Source organism: Neomonachus schauinslandi, chromosome 6, assembly GCF_002201575.2.
Source record: "Neomonachus schauinslandi chromosome 6, ASM220157v2, whole genome shotgun sequence".
Classification (NCBI taxonomy): domain Eukaryota; kingdom Metazoa; phylum Chordata; class Mammalia; order Carnivora; family Phocidae; genus Neomonachus; species Neomonachus schauinslandi.
Genome location: NC_058408.1, coordinates 391,607 through 406,787, shown reverse-complemented (window position 1 = coordinate 406,787; position 15,181 = coordinate 391,607). Strand labels below are relative to the sequence as shown.

At 53.8% G+C, this 15,181-nt stretch overlaps 2 protein-coding genes across 4 annotated transcripts; one reads left to right on the top strand and one right to left on the bottom strand.

The window, feature by feature from the left end:
• The first annotated feature begins 294 nt into the window (after nt 1-294).
• Nucleotides 295-10,825, top strand: LOC110579325 (ras-related protein Rab-13). Of its 3 annotated transcripts, XM_044916236.1 has the most exons (12): nt 303-534; nt 2,098-2,158; nt 2,955-3,015; nt 3,232-3,309; nt 3,416-3,505; nt 3,586-3,651; nt 3,758-3,811; nt 8,001-8,209; nt 8,402-8,439; nt 8,638-8,720; nt 9,796-9,875; nt 10,291-10,825. In XM_044916236.1, exons 1-12 carry the CDS (start codon nt 411-413, stop codon nt 10,445-10,447), a joined length of 1,101 nt encoding a protein of 366 aa, XP_044772171.1. In that variant the 5' UTR covers nt 303-410; the 3' UTR covers nt 10,448-10,825. The 3 variants fall into 3 exon arrangements, with proteins under 3 accessions (XP_021544600.1, XP_044772171.1, XP_044772172.1); XM_021688925.1 differs by lacking the exons at nt 8,001-8,209; nt 8,402-8,439; nt 8,638-8,720; nt 9,796-9,875; nt 10,291-10,825 and adding an exon at nt 3,986-4,390 and having other exon boundaries at nt 295-534; XM_044916237.1 differs by lacking the exons at nt 303-534; nt 2,098-2,158; nt 2,955-3,015; ... (2 more) ...; nt 3,586-3,651; nt 3,758-3,811 and adding an exon at nt 7,813-7,912.
• On the bottom strand, nt 10,687-14,899 carry CREB3L4 (cAMP responsive element binding protein 3 like 4). The gene is made up of 10 exons (XM_021682022.2): nt 14,693-14,899; nt 14,415-14,598; nt 13,985-14,231; nt 13,707-13,828; nt 12,187-12,279; nt 11,943-12,049; nt 11,753-11,821; nt 11,568-11,652; nt 11,327-11,423; nt 10,687-11,203 (listed from the first exon to the last, which is right to left on the bottom strand). Exons 2-10 carry the CDS (start codon nt 14,583-14,585, stop codon nt 11,010-11,012), a joined length of 1,185 nt encoding a protein of 394 aa, XP_021537697.1. The 5' UTR covers nt 14,586-14,598; nt 14,693-14,899; the 3' UTR covers nt 10,687-11,009.
• Between the last annotated feature and the right edge of the window lie 282 nt (nt 14,900-15,181).

Below are 15,181 nucleotides of genomic sequence, written 5' to 3'. Positions count from 1 at the left end.
GGGAACCCCGGAGCCCAGAAGTGCCCCAAAGGCGTCCACCCTTTGAGCGGACCTGGGGTCCCTTGGCTCAGCTCCCCCGTTGTGGTGAGCCCCCAGTGCCAGCCCCGCCTTCAGCCTGCATCCCCCAGATTCTGAGGCGCCCCCGTCGGTGGGCCGTGTGGCTGGCAGCGGCTCCCCCTCCTTCACAGCCACCCTGGCGCGGGTTGCGGGCGAGCGGGAGGTGCCCGGCCGTCCCGGGGCAGGCGCGGGCGGCCAGGGGGTGGGGCCCACGGCAGGGCCGCCTCCCCTCTTTCCCGGAGCCTGGGCGGAGAGGGAGGAAAACTTCTTCCTGGCCTGGGCTCCCGGCCGCTCCGTCTGCCAGCCCTGCGGTCCCGCCCACCGGCGCCTCCCCCGGCTCCCCAGTGTCCGCCATGGCCAAAGCCTACGACCACCTCTTCAAGTTGCTGCTCATCGGGGACTCGGGGGTGGGCAAGACTTGTCTGATCATTCGCTTTGCAGAGGACAGCTTCAACAACACCTACATCTCCACCATCGGTGAGCCCGCCGGCCGTGCCCCAGGCCCCCGGCTCCCCCCAGGCCCTCACCCCTGCATTCCACCGGCGGCGAGCCCGCTGGCCTGTCCCACACTCCCAGATCCCCCAGGCTCCCAGGTTACTAGTGGCCCCACTTTTCAGTCCCCCAGAGGGAGGCTTCTAAACTCTCAGCCCCTGTCTCAGACCCATCCCCCGCACATCTCTCTGGATGGTACCCAACCTCTAACCTCTCTGAGGCCTCCAGGTAACTTCTCCGTTGTGCCAACCCCTTGTTTTCCTGGTACCATCCTTCTCCCTCATCTCCCCAAATCCACATGAACCCTTTTCTATTTTCCGCTGCGCATCTCTTCCTTATCCCCACTCGCCTAGAACATTTGACCCTCTCTGTATTTCCTGTACCCCCTCTCCCTGAACATGCTTTCCAATTCCATTAGCCTCTTTCTGTCTTGCTGAGTTTCAAACCCTCCCATTGCATCCCCACCTTACCACTTCCCAGTCTCCCTGCCCCTCAACTTAATGGAGGTGGGCAGGGTGGAACAGAGTGGCTGTCTGTGCTGGAGGGTGACCCAAGGACTGGGATGGTGAATATGCCGTCAGCCAGGCAAGGAGGGTGGGAGTGGGGGTACTTTTGGGGGCTCTGAGTCAGCCTGGTGACTCAGCCTCCTCCCTGGGCTCCCAACAGGCTCTGGGGAGGTGCCCACATTTCCACTAAGAACACTGCCTCCCCTTCTCCCTTCTTGTCTTTCTTCATCTCCTCTGGCCTGGGAAATAAAACAAGGGGAGTCTCAAAACAATTCTGGTTAGAAAAGGGAAGGAAAGGGGCACCTGGGTGGCTCAGTCGGTTAAGCGTCTGCCTTCAGCTCTGGTCATGATCCCAGGGTCCTGGGATGGAGCCCCGCGTCGGGCTCCCTGCTCTGCGGGGAGCCTGCTTCTCCCTCTGCCTCTGCCTGCCACTCCCCCTGCTTGTGTTCTCTCTAGCTTTCTCTCTGTCAAATAAATAAATAAATAAATAAAATCTTAAAAGAAAAAAAAAGAAAAGGGAAAGAAAATGCCCCTCTTTCCTAGTTCAGTCTCAGGAGGACTCTTTCTTGCTTGCAAGCGTGGCCTGCTAGTTAACTCACACAAACTGGCATCATTACCTCTTTCCTGGCTCTTTATTCTATCGGGCTGGAGGGTGGCTGGAGCGTGGCTGGAGCACTGAGAGTACAGCGTTCTGGGAAAACAGAAGGGAAGAGGAATCTGAAAGTCATATTTTGAGGGAGACACTGAATTAAGAGAGCTGTCAACTGGTGCGGCTGAGTGGACCCAAGAGGTGCCTTAAGCCTCCCTGCAGAATTTCCATCACCTCCCCCTCCCAGAGCCATAACATCTCAGTAAAAACAATATGCTTACTAGACAAATACAGCTTTGAGAAAATTCTCTTTTACGCTTGCAACAAAGTTGCTTCCCAAGTGCACCCGCCTGCAGAATTCCTAGCACTGGGGCTGCTCCGTTCCCGCGTCTCGCATCGAACACCCTACGTGCCCACACGGTCTCAACTTAAGTGTGTGCGCTCCCCTCCTAGGAATTGACTTCAAGATCCGCACTGTGGATGTAGAGGGGAAGAAGATCAAATTGCAGGTCTGGTGAGTGAACCCCCAGGACTGCTGGGCATATTCCCTCATTTCCCTCCCAGCACCGCTTCCCTCCCATGTTGCTTCATCTCTCTCCCTCTCCCCACCGCTCCTTCTGGTACTTCTCCCAGGCCACTTCCTGTCACCTCACTCAGACGTCATCCTTCCCACTTTCTTCCAGCTCGCTCAACTATTTTCAGCTGTTTTCTAACTCTCTTGCCTCTCCCAGCTCCAGAGCATTCTCTGAACTTGACAGTAATTGTGTGCAGGGCTGCCACATGGAAATGGCATTGAAGCAGGTACACAGTAAGTAGCAGAATGGAGACTTTAAGTCTGTGAATGACGGAGGCCCAGAAAGCTGAGGATAGAGGGCTGTCCTGCCATAAGAAGCTGGAGACTCTGAAAGTGTGGAAGTGGCTGCTGGCTTGAAGAAGCTTTAGAATGCAACAGATCAGAGCAGACTGTGGTTTGGATTCTGGTTCTGCTGCAGAATGAGGTTCATTAGTTATTTAGCCTCTTGAAATCTCTGTCCTCGTTTGTAAGATGGACCATATAACGCGTCTCACAAGGGTAGGGCGAAGATGGCGCCTGGCACAGAGTAAGTGTTCAACAGATAAACCGAAAGACCTTGTTCCTTAGGTCTGTGTCATCTCGCAGCCGTCCTACCTCCTCTTCCCGCTTTACTGTCTTCTGATTCTATTCCTTTCAGCCCCACCCTGTCACGAGAGCTAAATTCTTAGCAGGGGGAATTCTCTCTTTGGAGAATGATCCCCTCTCTCCTGCCCCACAAAATATTCCACTTCTTCAGGGATACAGCTGGCCAAGAGCGATTCAAGACGATAACCACTGCCTATTACCGTGGAGCCATGGTACGAGGTGTGGGTCTGGACAGGGGTGAGGCAATAGATTGGAGGTTTATGAGTCCCCAGGGGCAGGGGTTGGGCAGGGAAAAGGGGAGGGGGCACAGTGTGGGAGGTGGAGGGCCCCACATGGACTAATGGGTAGCTTCACGGGTAGAACTTGCAGGAAGCCGAAATGGGGGAATGTGGCCCAAGGCTCCATGGTGAACCCTTGCCATCCCCCAGGGCATTATCCTAGTATATGACATCACAGATGAGAAATCCTTCGAGAATATTCAGAACTGGATGAAAAGCATCAAAGAGGTAAAGACCCTCCTGAAAAGACAGGAGACTAGGTAGAACCTGGAGGGTGAGGGGACCGTGAAGGTGAGCAGGACCTATCTTACCCTTCCTACCCTTTTGCTTCCAGAATGCCTCTGCTGGGGTAGAACGCCTGCTGCTGGGGAACAAGTGTGACATGGAGGCCAAGAGGAAGGTGCAGAAGGAGCAGGCTGTCAAGGTGAGGGCCGGGCCGCGACAGAGTTGGATCCCAGGGGGCCTCTACCCTTTACCCACCTCTCTTCTCCCTCCACTTCGCAGCTGGCTCGGGAGCATGGGATCCGATTCTTCGAGACAAGTGCCAAATCCAGCACAAATGTGGATGAGGTGAGACACCCCCCCATGTCCACCCCCACTCCCAGAGGTGGCTGTTGGACAGCAAGCCCGTCCTCCCCTCCAGCCTGTTCTCACCACTCACTGCTTTCCCCATCAGGCTTTCAGTTCCCTGGCCCGGGACATCTTGCTCAAGTCAGGAGGCCGGAGACCGGTGAGTTGGTTCTGCTGGACTGGGCACAGCTGTGTGCACGTGTATGTGTTAGGAGTGAAACCCCAGGAGGGGAGTAGTGCTAACCGCCCCAGGGTGGGTCCCCTTCGAACAATGTATAGTCTCAGACCCCAGCCAGCTATTGTCACCCTGATCCCGGTGCCCTTCCACCTCTAGGGAAACAGCCACAAGCCCCCTGGCACTGACCTGAAAGCTTGTGACAAGAAGAACACCAGCAAGTGCTCCCTCGGCTGAGGACCCTAGGCCCGGAGGCTGAACCTGAGGGAGGCAGGGCTGTGGGTGGGCAGGGGAGAAACAGCAGGTGGGACTTGGAGGGGCTAGACGTAGGTAGATGGTGGAAGAGTCGGGAGCAAATGGAGAAGAACACGGGAAGGCAAGAGAAGGAAAGTAGGTAGACTAGAGAGGGAAGGAGAGGCAAAGAGGAGAGAGAGGCGAGGGAATGAAAGATGAGGGGGTAGGAAGAGACGGGAGAAGGAAAGAACCGGCCCTGGGGGTCAGACCTTCCCTGGGCTTTTAGGGCAGACATAAATGTAAATAAACAGTTGATTTGTTGTTACTGGATCAGGTTTTAGGATCAGGTTGTGTGAGAGGTTGGCTCACCTCACTCTCTAGGTTTGACCCTATGACTCTGCATGGTCTTGCTCACCCACACAAAGGTCCCTGGTTTGGGTGACTTTCATCATCAGACCTCATTCCTACCTCTAAGGTGGTTGGGCTGCCAGAATCGGGCTGGGTTCCTGTGACACCAGGACCTGTCCCTGAATGGATGAAGAAAAGAGCAAAGAGGTCCTCTGAACCTGGAGGTCTGGACATCCTCTTTCCATTATGGGGTTTAGAGGATCCTTATGGGCAAAGCCTAGCCTGGCTTCCAGAAGACTCTTAGGCCTTCCCAGGGGAGTGACAGCCCTAGACTCGAGGAAATAACAGGACCTGGTATTGTTTATCCTGTGATTTCTTCAAGCATCTCTGATTCCGCCAGCAATCCTTTTAGGTAGCTGGTAGGCATTATTTTCCACTTTTATAGATGAGGAAGATGAGACACGGAAGAAGTTCATTTAGTCATAAATCTTTTTTTTAAGTTTTTATTTATTTATTAGAGAGAGGGCGCGCACGCACAAGGGCCGAGTGGGAGGGGGAGAAGCAGGCTTCCCACTGAGCAGGTAATCTGATGCGGAGCTCAATCCCAGGACCCTGGGATCATGACCTGAGTCAAAGGCAGATGGCTTCACTGACTGAGCCACCCAGGCACCCTAGTCATAAATCTTTTTTTTTTTTTAAAGATTTTATTTATTTATTTGACAGAGAGAGAGATCACAAGTAGGCAGGCAGGCAGAGGAAGAGGGAGAAGCACGCTCCCTGCTGAGCAGGGAGCCTGATGCGGGACTCGATCCCAGGACGCTGGGATCATGACCTGAGCTGAAGCTTAACGACTGAGCCACCCAGGCACCCCCGAGTCATAAATCTTTATTGAACATTTAGTTTGTGCCAAACACAATGGTCAAGTTTGGGTGGAACTTACAAGAAGGACAAGCAAATTTTAACAAAAACAGCTTCTAAGTACTGAATAAGAAAGAGGCAAACTGCAGGCATGCAAAAGAACCACCACCCAAATACTCAGGCTTGAGGCACAGTCCCCATAAACATACACAGCCCCCTTGGACCCTTGCACAGTAGTTCCTAAACAGCAGAATTCTCTCACAGATGACGTTTTATCAGGATTAATGAAAATATCACATTTGGCTTACACAAAATACCATTAGAAGTTTAATTTACAGATAGGAAGTTTAAGGCACTTCAGGAATCCCCACACCTGTGGCATGGAAATGGATGGCACAACCTGGGGTCAGCAGCAAAGCTTTCTGTGCTGCTGTTGGTAAAACACAACACCAGGAAAAAGCCTGACCCTGCTGGGAGAAGAACTGAGGAATAACTGGATACATGTGTTACCAAACTTCTGTGGGGTAAAGATCAGGCCCAGGCTCTGTAGTCAATGGTCCAGCTGGTGTGCTTTGCTCAAGGTTATGAGGAAAGGCTTGCATTTTGTGAATCCCAGGAAGAACACTGACTGACATATTCATCACACCCCAGAGCAGATGTTTTAAAATCCAGTTTCAGTGTAGAGACCTACTCAGTTGCTTGGTACACCTATAGGAAGTGAGAGCTTACGACTCTCATAGCTTGTCAAGAGACGTGGTCAGATTTGATAAGAAGTAACAGGATGCTAGAAGATTTCAGCCAAACTTTCCTAAAAGCAACTGGAAAATACACCTACTTCCTGTAACATACAACTACTGACATGCACAAACAGTAACTTAAAGGAATGAGCAAATAGTCACAAGAAAAGTAAAGCTCAGGCTCAACTCCCACCTAATAATGACCTTTCCACAGTCTGATTGTTTCTGCTCTTGAGGGGCCAGCTCTACATCTGATGGGAAGACAGAATTCATGGGACATAGCACTGGTTATACTCTTAATCCTAAAATGAAGTGCTGTAGCCCTTAGGGCTGTGGGGTGGAGGGAGCAGCTGTTGTATTTAGGCTAGGAAGACTTCTTGAGACAGGAGAATGTGGGGTAGGGCTAACAAAAAAGTCTGGGGACAAGCCCTTTCATCTTGAGAAGTGGGGGACAGATTACTATTAGTGACCATATTTATATGAATTTAAGTACCTCCTTGAACTTACACGGTCTGATTGTCTGGGAGGCTGTAAACCTACGTATATGTAAAATTAGGAGGAAAATACAGGCAGAGTTCGATAGTGACTAGTACCAGGCAGTAAAGCATAAACCCAGAGTGCAGGCCAAGTCTCTGCAATTCTTTTTTTTTTTTTTTTTTTAAAGATTTTATTTATTTATTTATTTGAGAGAGAGAGAATGAGAGACAGAGAGCATGAGAGGGAGGAGGGTCAGAGGGAGAAGCAGACTCCCCGCCGGGCAGGGAGCCCGATGCGGGACTCGATCCAGGGACTCCAGGATCATGACCTGAGCTGAAGGCAGTCGCTTAACCGACTGAGCCACCCAGGCGCCCCCAAGTCTCTGCAATTCTGGGTACATCCGTATGGAGGTTTAACTCCACGTGGATGGAAAGCAGGGATGAATCTTTGGCCTTGGAATTGAACGTCTGGGCTCTGCCACTCACTCGCTGGGTGACCTTGGAAATCACTTCTACTCTGAACTTACAAAATAGGGACAACACCGGACTCCTCGGGATTACTGAAGACCAAAATGACCTAAATGTTGAATTCAAAAAGTAGGATAGTAATGGGACCCATTGCAATTAGAGGATAAAGGAAATACTTAACTACACATTTCATTTGCATCTCGCCAAAACCCCCTGGAAACTGCGCATTAACCTTTCCATTTTAGAGACTAGAGAGGCGGATGGCGCCGGAAAGTCCCGCCTCGATTCTTCCCGGGACTCCCACGGGCGGGAGCCGGAGGGCGGAGGGCGGAGGAGCTCATCAGAGCCCCAGTCCCGGGGGCAGTCCGGAATTAGCCGGACCCGGGGCGCCGGCGTCTCGGCCGGGGGAGCGGGAGGCCCCTCACCTCGGGGCCGGGGCTCAGGCCCCGCGTGGGGCGCAGGGATTACGCAAAAAAATTACTTAAGAATAAACGAGCACGCGAGAAGACGACACCGCGCCTCGGGAGGAGAAGGCGCAGTGTCGCCTCGCCCCCGGGACCGTCGGGGCAGGACGGGGGTCAGGCGGCGGCTCGACGGGCAAGCCCAGCGTTTTCGGAGGCAGCGACGGACTGCTCCTTCCGTGTCGCTGCTCACCCCGCCCAGAATGGGCCAACGGGCGACTGCCCGGGGCGCCTCGCACCACACAGGAGGCCCGGGTCCCAGCGAACCCCGGCGAGCGGCACGAGCCCGGCCCGCGGACCCCAGCCGGCCGCAACCCGCGCGCCTGCGCCGAGCGGCGCGGCCGCTGGAACCCTCCCCGTCCCGGCATCCCCCGCGGCTGCGGCGCTCCCCCCCACGCCCTCCGCGGGCCCGGCATCCTCCGCGGGGAAGATGGCCGCGGCGGGGACGGGGCGCTAGGCCGTACGCCCCGCCGCCTGTCCCGGGGGCCGTGCGGGTCCGAAGAAGTGAGCTCACAGCCCAGTCCCACAAATGCGCGTTGGCTTTTCTTGCCGTGGGCATGGGGACGTCCCAATAATGCCTTTGCCCTGATAGGCAGTCCCAGCATTTCGCAGCCGTGACCTGGAACCTCCCGGCGGCTGCCGTGTAGGCGCTCCGACGGAGGCACAAGGCCAGTCAAGCAAGTCCCTCCGTCCCGGCCCGCGCGACACCGAGCACTCCATGCCTGCGGGCGGACAGAGGCGGGGCCTCCCCCAGGGCAGCCACCTCTGTTGGTTGCTCTGCTTTTTCACCTTAAAGCTCTGGTAAGGAGCGGCTGAGGGCTGAGGAGAAGAGGGGGCGGGAGGATCGCGTCGTCCGCGCCCCTGGGGGCAGGGGGTGGGGGCGGGGGGCGGGGGGCGGGGAGGGAGTGCGTGATCCTGCACCGCGGAGGTGGGGACTTCCCTGTTTTCTAGCTTCTGATTTGTGCCTCCCCACCCTCCTTCCTCCGGCTGCAGCCAAGCCGAGGCTCCTGTGCGGGCGGAGCAGCTGTCAGGTGGGTGATGGTGTGGTAACTCGACACCCCCGCAGTGTTTTCTTTTGACATCCTCCCATTTAACGGGAGCACAGGTGGGAAAGGGTGGCGCCACGTGGAAGGAAGCGTTCAGCTGTCCTGAGAAGTTGGGTGGGCAGCACCTTTGGGAGAGGTGCTTTCTAAATGAAGCCCGGGGCTGGCATTTCTCTCCCTTCTTAGTGAGCACCTCAAATTTGCCGTGCTGGCTGGTGGAAGAATTTGTGGTGGCGGAAGAATGTGCTCAGTGTTCTAATTTCCAGGCTGTGAGTATTTATTCTCTCTCCTTTTTTTTTTTTAAGATTTTGTTTAGGGGCGCCTGGGTGGCTCAGTCGGGCGTCTGCCTTCGTCTCAGGTCATGATCCCAGGACCCTGGGATCCTGACCTGAGCCTAAGGCACACGCTTAACCACTGAGCCACGCAGGCGCCCCTCTCTCCCGTTTTTGTTGTATCAGCTCAGTCTCAGTGTGCCCTTGCATCGTCTTTTTGTATTTTTCCTTGCAGTCTCAGTGTATGTCCACATCTGAATTTGTTTTCCCTCTGAATATGTGCCCTTTCTTAAGTTAATGGTAATATTTGGCTAATAATCATGTTCATTTTTTTAAAATTTTTTTTAAAGATTTTATTTATTTGACAGAGAGAGAGAGCTAGAGAAGGAACACAAGCAGGGGGAGTGGGAGACGGAGAAGCAGGCTTCTGGCCCAGCAGGGAGCCCGATGCAGGGCCCGATCCTGATGAGCCGAAGGCAGGTGCCCAACTGACTGAGCCACCCAGGCGCCCCTAAAGATTTTATTTTAAGTAAGCTCTACTCCAATGTAGGGCTGGAGCTCATAACCCTGAGATCAAGAGTCAAATGCTGACTGAGCCAGCCAGGCACCCCAGTCATGATCATTTTTAATCCAGTAAGCTCTGGAACCTGTCCTTGTTTCTCTTAGACTGTTGCTTCTAAAGTGTTCTTTTTTTTTAAAGACTTTATTTGACAGAGAGACAGACAGCAAGAGAGGGAACACAAGCAGGGAGAGTGGGAGAGAGAGAAGCAGGCTTCCCGCGGAGCAGGGAGCCCAAAGTGGGGCTCAATCCCAGGGCCCCGGGATCATGACCTGAGCCGAAGGCAGACACTTAACGACTGAGCCACCCAAGCGCCCCTCTAAAGTGTTCTTTCTAATATGTTTATCATTATGCAACCAATATATCCACCATCCCCATTAGAACTCTTTCTTGGTTCTCTGTTGCCCACCAGCGCTGAGCCATAGCAATTGGACACCTGCCCCTTCTGAATGGCATTCTTTCTGCTTCTGCTGCCCTTACCTGACATGTGCTTTGGTCCTTTTCTCCTGACAGAAAACCACCCCTGAATGTGGTTCCACAGGGTATGTGGAGAAAATCACATGCAGCTCATCTAAGAGGAGTGAATTCAAAAGGCAAGTGTTATTTCTCATTTTGAAACCTCGTAGATCACCTCTTCTGTTCTTGTGATTTTAGGCAGACTAATAGCCTCACATCTTTCTGTCTGGAGGTAGTGTGGTATATTGGAAGAGAGGGGAACCAAAGTATTTGAATCCAAGTTCCAGCTCTACTTCTCAGCACTATATCATTGGTCTTATTTTCTCATCAGTAGAATTGGTTAATACCAGCTTTGTTTTGTTTACCTCACTAGAAAATAAGTTGAACAATATGTTTGAGTGGGATTTGTGTAGGGGAAACATGTTAGAAGGCTGACTGTGGCTTTTCCTCCTTGCCCCTCAGATGTATCTTGGTTAGGCCTCACTAGAAGGGAGATTGGAGGGAGAGGTGGTCCAGCCTTCCCTGGGAATAACTGTTTCTTCCTGCTCTTAGCTGCCGCTCAGCTCTGATGGAACAACACTTATTCTGGAAATTTGAAGGGGCCATTGTGGGTGTGGCCTTGGTCTTCGCTTGCCTTGTCATCGTTCGTCAGCGACAGCTGGACAGAAAAGCTCTGGAAAAGGTCCGGAAGCAAATCGAGTCCATATAGCTACCTTCCACTCTTTGATAGGGGTCTTAGGGATTGTACCTCGAACACAGACAGTAGAATGAACGGACTTGTGCCCTTCATTCTTGGGAAGTTGTGGTGGCACCTCCTTTTCTGTCTCTTGTCTAGATCATTAACGAGCCAAGTATAGAATAGTTTTCTTCTCTATTATAATTTGGTTTGGGACAGGAAGTTCTGGTGGCAGAAATGGAATAGCAACTTTAGGCCCCAGTTTACCAACTACCTATCTTCCCCTTTTTCTGGTACTTATTTAAAATTTTCAGGATATAATTTCAGCAAAAAAGTTTTATTTCTCAGACAAAACCTCTGTTTCCCCCAACCCTAACCCCAAAGAAAAAATAAAATTGCAGATGTGTAACAAAAGTATCTGAAATGCCTCCTCACATAGCCTGGGCCTTGGGGTACAGACGCTTAGGAGGTCTTGAAATGATTCAGACCCCTGAGGTCAAAGAACTCTGAATGGGAATCCCAGGGGGAACCAGAGCCATGGGGGAATCCTGGATTCCTTACTGCAGCTGGGAAGTGGGCTGGGAAATGTTCCAGCTCACATCTCATCTGCATGCAGGCCAGTTCTGGCATGCCCACTGGGGTCTGTCTTCCCTCCCATCTTCTCCAGCAGGGTCCTTGTTGAGCTATTTATACCCTTGACCCTAGGTGGCTCCTCCAATCTGGACTCTACCACTATGGTCTTCAAATTTTCTGTCATGTCCTTGTGAGTCAGGATATTTCTGGAAATCACTGTGGGGTGAAAGAAAAAGGGCAGTAACAGAGTGCTCCCGTGGGTGGGGGATCCTAGACAGGACAGGGCCTCCCTCCCACCTCTTGACTACCCTGGAAAACCCCACCCTGCCCCTGCCTCACCTCCATGAGGCTGGTGATCCTCAGTCCCAGCTTCCTGGAGACCCTGCAAGGGGCTGACACTGGGCAGGATGATGAGAGCCAGAGAAAAAAGAAGGATCTGGAGAAAGCAAAAGGACACTTGGACTGTGGGGACACTAAAGGAAGAGACCCAAGGGCAGCATGAACAGAGGGCAGTTGGAATCATCAGGGATGGGAAGGTGGATATGGTTGGGAGTGGGGGGAGATGGGAAGTAGAGAGTACCAGAACACAAGTGCTGGTCTGGGCAGCTTTGTTGGAGGTTTGGGCAATGAGCATCTGCAGCTGGCGGAGCTGAGTTACCAGGGAGCTGGGGAAGGAGGAATGAAGAATCAGCTCTCCTGGGAGCTGGTGCCCCTGTGTGCCACTCGCCCTTCCCCCCCGGGGGCGCACACTATGCTTTCACTTACATATTGTGCCTCTCCAGCTCCTGGACTTTTTTCTGTAGTTCCTGGTTCTGTGCAGAACAGGCAGCCGCCCTAGGGAGTGTGGAAAGGTAGGACAGTCTACAATCAGGTGGTCCCTGACCTTGCCTGCCTTGGTAAGGAAGGATGCCCAGACATGGCCCACAGGGGGCCAGACATGTAAGTCCACACATACCTGCTCTCTAGCCCGTCGATGTACTCTTTCTTACGTCGCCGACTGTCCTGAGCTGACTGCTTGTTACGGATCTTCCTCCTGACCTTCTTGAGGACCCTCTCCTCTGCCTAGGGGCCCAGGGTGTGTCAGTCCTGGGCCCCTAACCTCCCTCAATTCCCCACTTGCCCCTGTAATCCTGGCTCTTCAGAGGCCATGATGGGGCCACTGGGTTGGGGTTGGGATGCCCTTTGGGGAAGCATGTTACCTTGGTGAGGGGCAGGTGAGTTGGCAGGGAAACCCCTTCCTGTCCCAGCAGACGCTTCTCCTCCTCTGTCAGGAACAAGGTTTGACAGGGCAGCTGGTGGAGAACAGAGATCAATGAGAGGGGGAGAGGGTCTTCCCTTTCCCATCACCCAAGGCCACTCCCCCTGCATGCCTTCGGGGGAGTTTCCCATTTGCACTAAGGAATAAGTAACCATGAAAATGAGGTGAGGGAAGGGACCTTCATTCAGACAGGCTCTGGACCAAGCCAAAGGGGCCTCCTGGGGCTATGAAGGGAGAAAAGAGGGCTTGTGTTACATCCTTTGCCGCCAGACTTAGGACCTTGGCACTCTGAGCAAACTAGGGAGGGCTTGTTCTGGTCTACACCTCCCCAGACCTTAAGGGTTTTTTAGAGACAGGGAGGAACTCACTAAGGTGGGGTTTGCTTAATCTCACAGCAAGCAAATGATTCACTTTTGACCACTAACTTCCATTTGGCAGAGTGTGTTGTCTCATCAGGGTCAACCTCAGGGAGCTCCCTGGGGTAGTGACCGATTTTCCCTCAGGGTTTGAGCCCCACTTTCAAGACTGAAGCTCTTGTCTCCTCTCAAAGAACTCCCAAGAGCCAAGAAATTTAGCAGCTTCTCGTAACACAGTATGTGGGGCAGGTAGATGACATCTGATGAACCTGAGCCTGTCAACTGAGTAAGCTGCTTTCTGCTACTCCTTTTTGAAATATTTATGCTTCACTTTGACTTCAAAGGAATTTGTTTCTGCTATTGACTCCTGATGGTCTTTGGCTTTTAGCCAAACCATTTCTTGTCTTGCATTTTCCTGATGATCCCTTCTTGCTCCCCTGAAACCACAAACTCCCCAGTATTTTGATGTGAACACAAGCCTAGAAGCATCAGACTTCTTAAGGTCCCTCAATCCTGAGCTGCTTGGCTTGGACTCTGGTCCCAGCTTCAACCACAGACTGGCAGGAAAGCCTGAACCTGTTCCCTATGTTTTGCACACAAGCAGATCTTTCCAGTGACTGTTGGTCAACAGTGACCTGAGCAAGACTCCTTCTCACCCCCCTGCTGGAAGCAGTGCAGCCAGCCTTCCGAAGGCACCCGGTGTGTGACCCCCTGGGCAGTGGGCGCAGCTGCACGGTTGTTCCAGCAGAAACTTCTACACCTTGTGCCTCCGAGCAGGCTGAATTCCCAGGCAGCCCATCCCACTCCGTGTTCTGACCTGTGGCTGAGTAAACTGCACACAAGTTCTGGGCTTTCTCCCAGGCCCTTTCCCCAGATTGCCTCATCCTACCTTCTCCTTAATTATCACCACCTTACCTCTAAGGGCTTCTGTCTCCCTTGTCCTTTCCCGCTCTTAGTTGCTCATGCCTCTCTGATCTTCAGGCCCACAAAAATTGGGGCAAAGAGTTTAGCATCAGTTACCCCCCTCCCTCGCCCCCTTTCCCCATCTGTGTGGGTACATATCGCTGTATCCAGGGGTACTGGATCTGGCTGACTGAAGACTCACCAGGGTCACAGGAGGCACTGGGTTTACAGTGCCCGCTCTGGGCAGGGTGTGAGTGTGAGCATCAAGGGGCAGCTCGAGGACCGTGCAGGCATCAGGCACCATAAGTGGTGGGCTTCGCTGATCTGAGGGAGACACAGGTAGCTAGGAGAAAGGAGATGAAGGGTATACCCTAATGGCAGCAGGGCCTGGGGAGAGGCACAGGTTGGTGAAACGCCTTAGCCCCAGGACTAGGGCTGGACCTGAAAGGCCATTGTCCCCTTTCCACAAAGAACACTGACCTAGCTGGAGAGAGATGAGCCCTACAGCTGGCCCAGCTTCCCCTTGCATCCTCTCCAGGCCCCCTGCCTCATAGACAACCTCATAGAGAGCAGGGGAATTGGGTGCTTTGGGGGCAGGAGGACTGTCTGGATGGCCAGGGTCCTCGGAGATTCCACTGTCACTACCAGGAGATGCTTCTGAGCAGTACACTTCATTGGGATCAATGAAAAGCTTCAGGAAATCTTCAGGCTCACTCTCTTGAAGGTCCTACAGTACAAGAGAGTGTATATGTGTACAGAGAAGCGTTCTGGAGAGCTACCTGACATCAGACCCAGATCCGTCCCGCTTCAATTTCAGTCCTCTGTGTCCTTGGACATGGGGGTAGTTACAGCTCATGTCCACCCTAGGGGCTTGGCTCGACCCACCCTCTCCTGCGTTCCTCACACTCACACAGCCACGGCTCCCGCTGGGCTCCCAGCCTCGAAGCCCCTGTTCTTGGAGCTTAGTCCCTGGGACCTCTGGAGGGGGGCAGTGGAGTCCCAGCTCCAGGAAGGCTCCTGTTGAGACCTCTTCTGGGGGCTCCAGCCACACGTCCAGCAGGTCGGGGGTTCGGAAGTCCATTCTGCGGGGAGAGCTGCAGGAGGGTCAGAGCGCCCTCCCCACACAGCTGCTGGGTTCCCCCTTCCTCACCTGCCACCCGGGGATCTCCTATCACCCCCCTTCCTCACCTGCCACCCGGGGATCTCGCCTCCGGCCTTATCTCTGCTTCAGACGAACGGGCCCACCGCCTCCTTGCCTGTTCCAAAGAGCCCAGCCCTGCCAAGCCCGCCCAGCCCGCGGGCTGCCCGGAACACCGCCGCTCTTCTTCCTTCCAGGATCTCGCATCCTGGACCGGCCCAGCCAAGCCCCGCCCCCAGCCTGACACCCGGAGTGCAAAGTGGGTTGCCCCTGGCCGGGAGCCACGGCGGGAGCCTGCACCTGCGAGCTGGGGGTTGGGAGCCTAGGCGTCCGCAAACGACTTCAGGAAGGCACAGGCAGCCTCGCCCTCTCTGCCTGTTTCTCCTAGCGACAGCAAATCTTCCTGAGAGTTTGGGGGCTCTTTAGGGAAGGACGGTGATGGCTGTGACCGGCGCACACGAAGTGCCTTTTCTCCTGCCGTCACTTGTGTCAGACGAGCGCACGACAGGCTGGAAAACAAAACCGGAAAGCGGCGACCC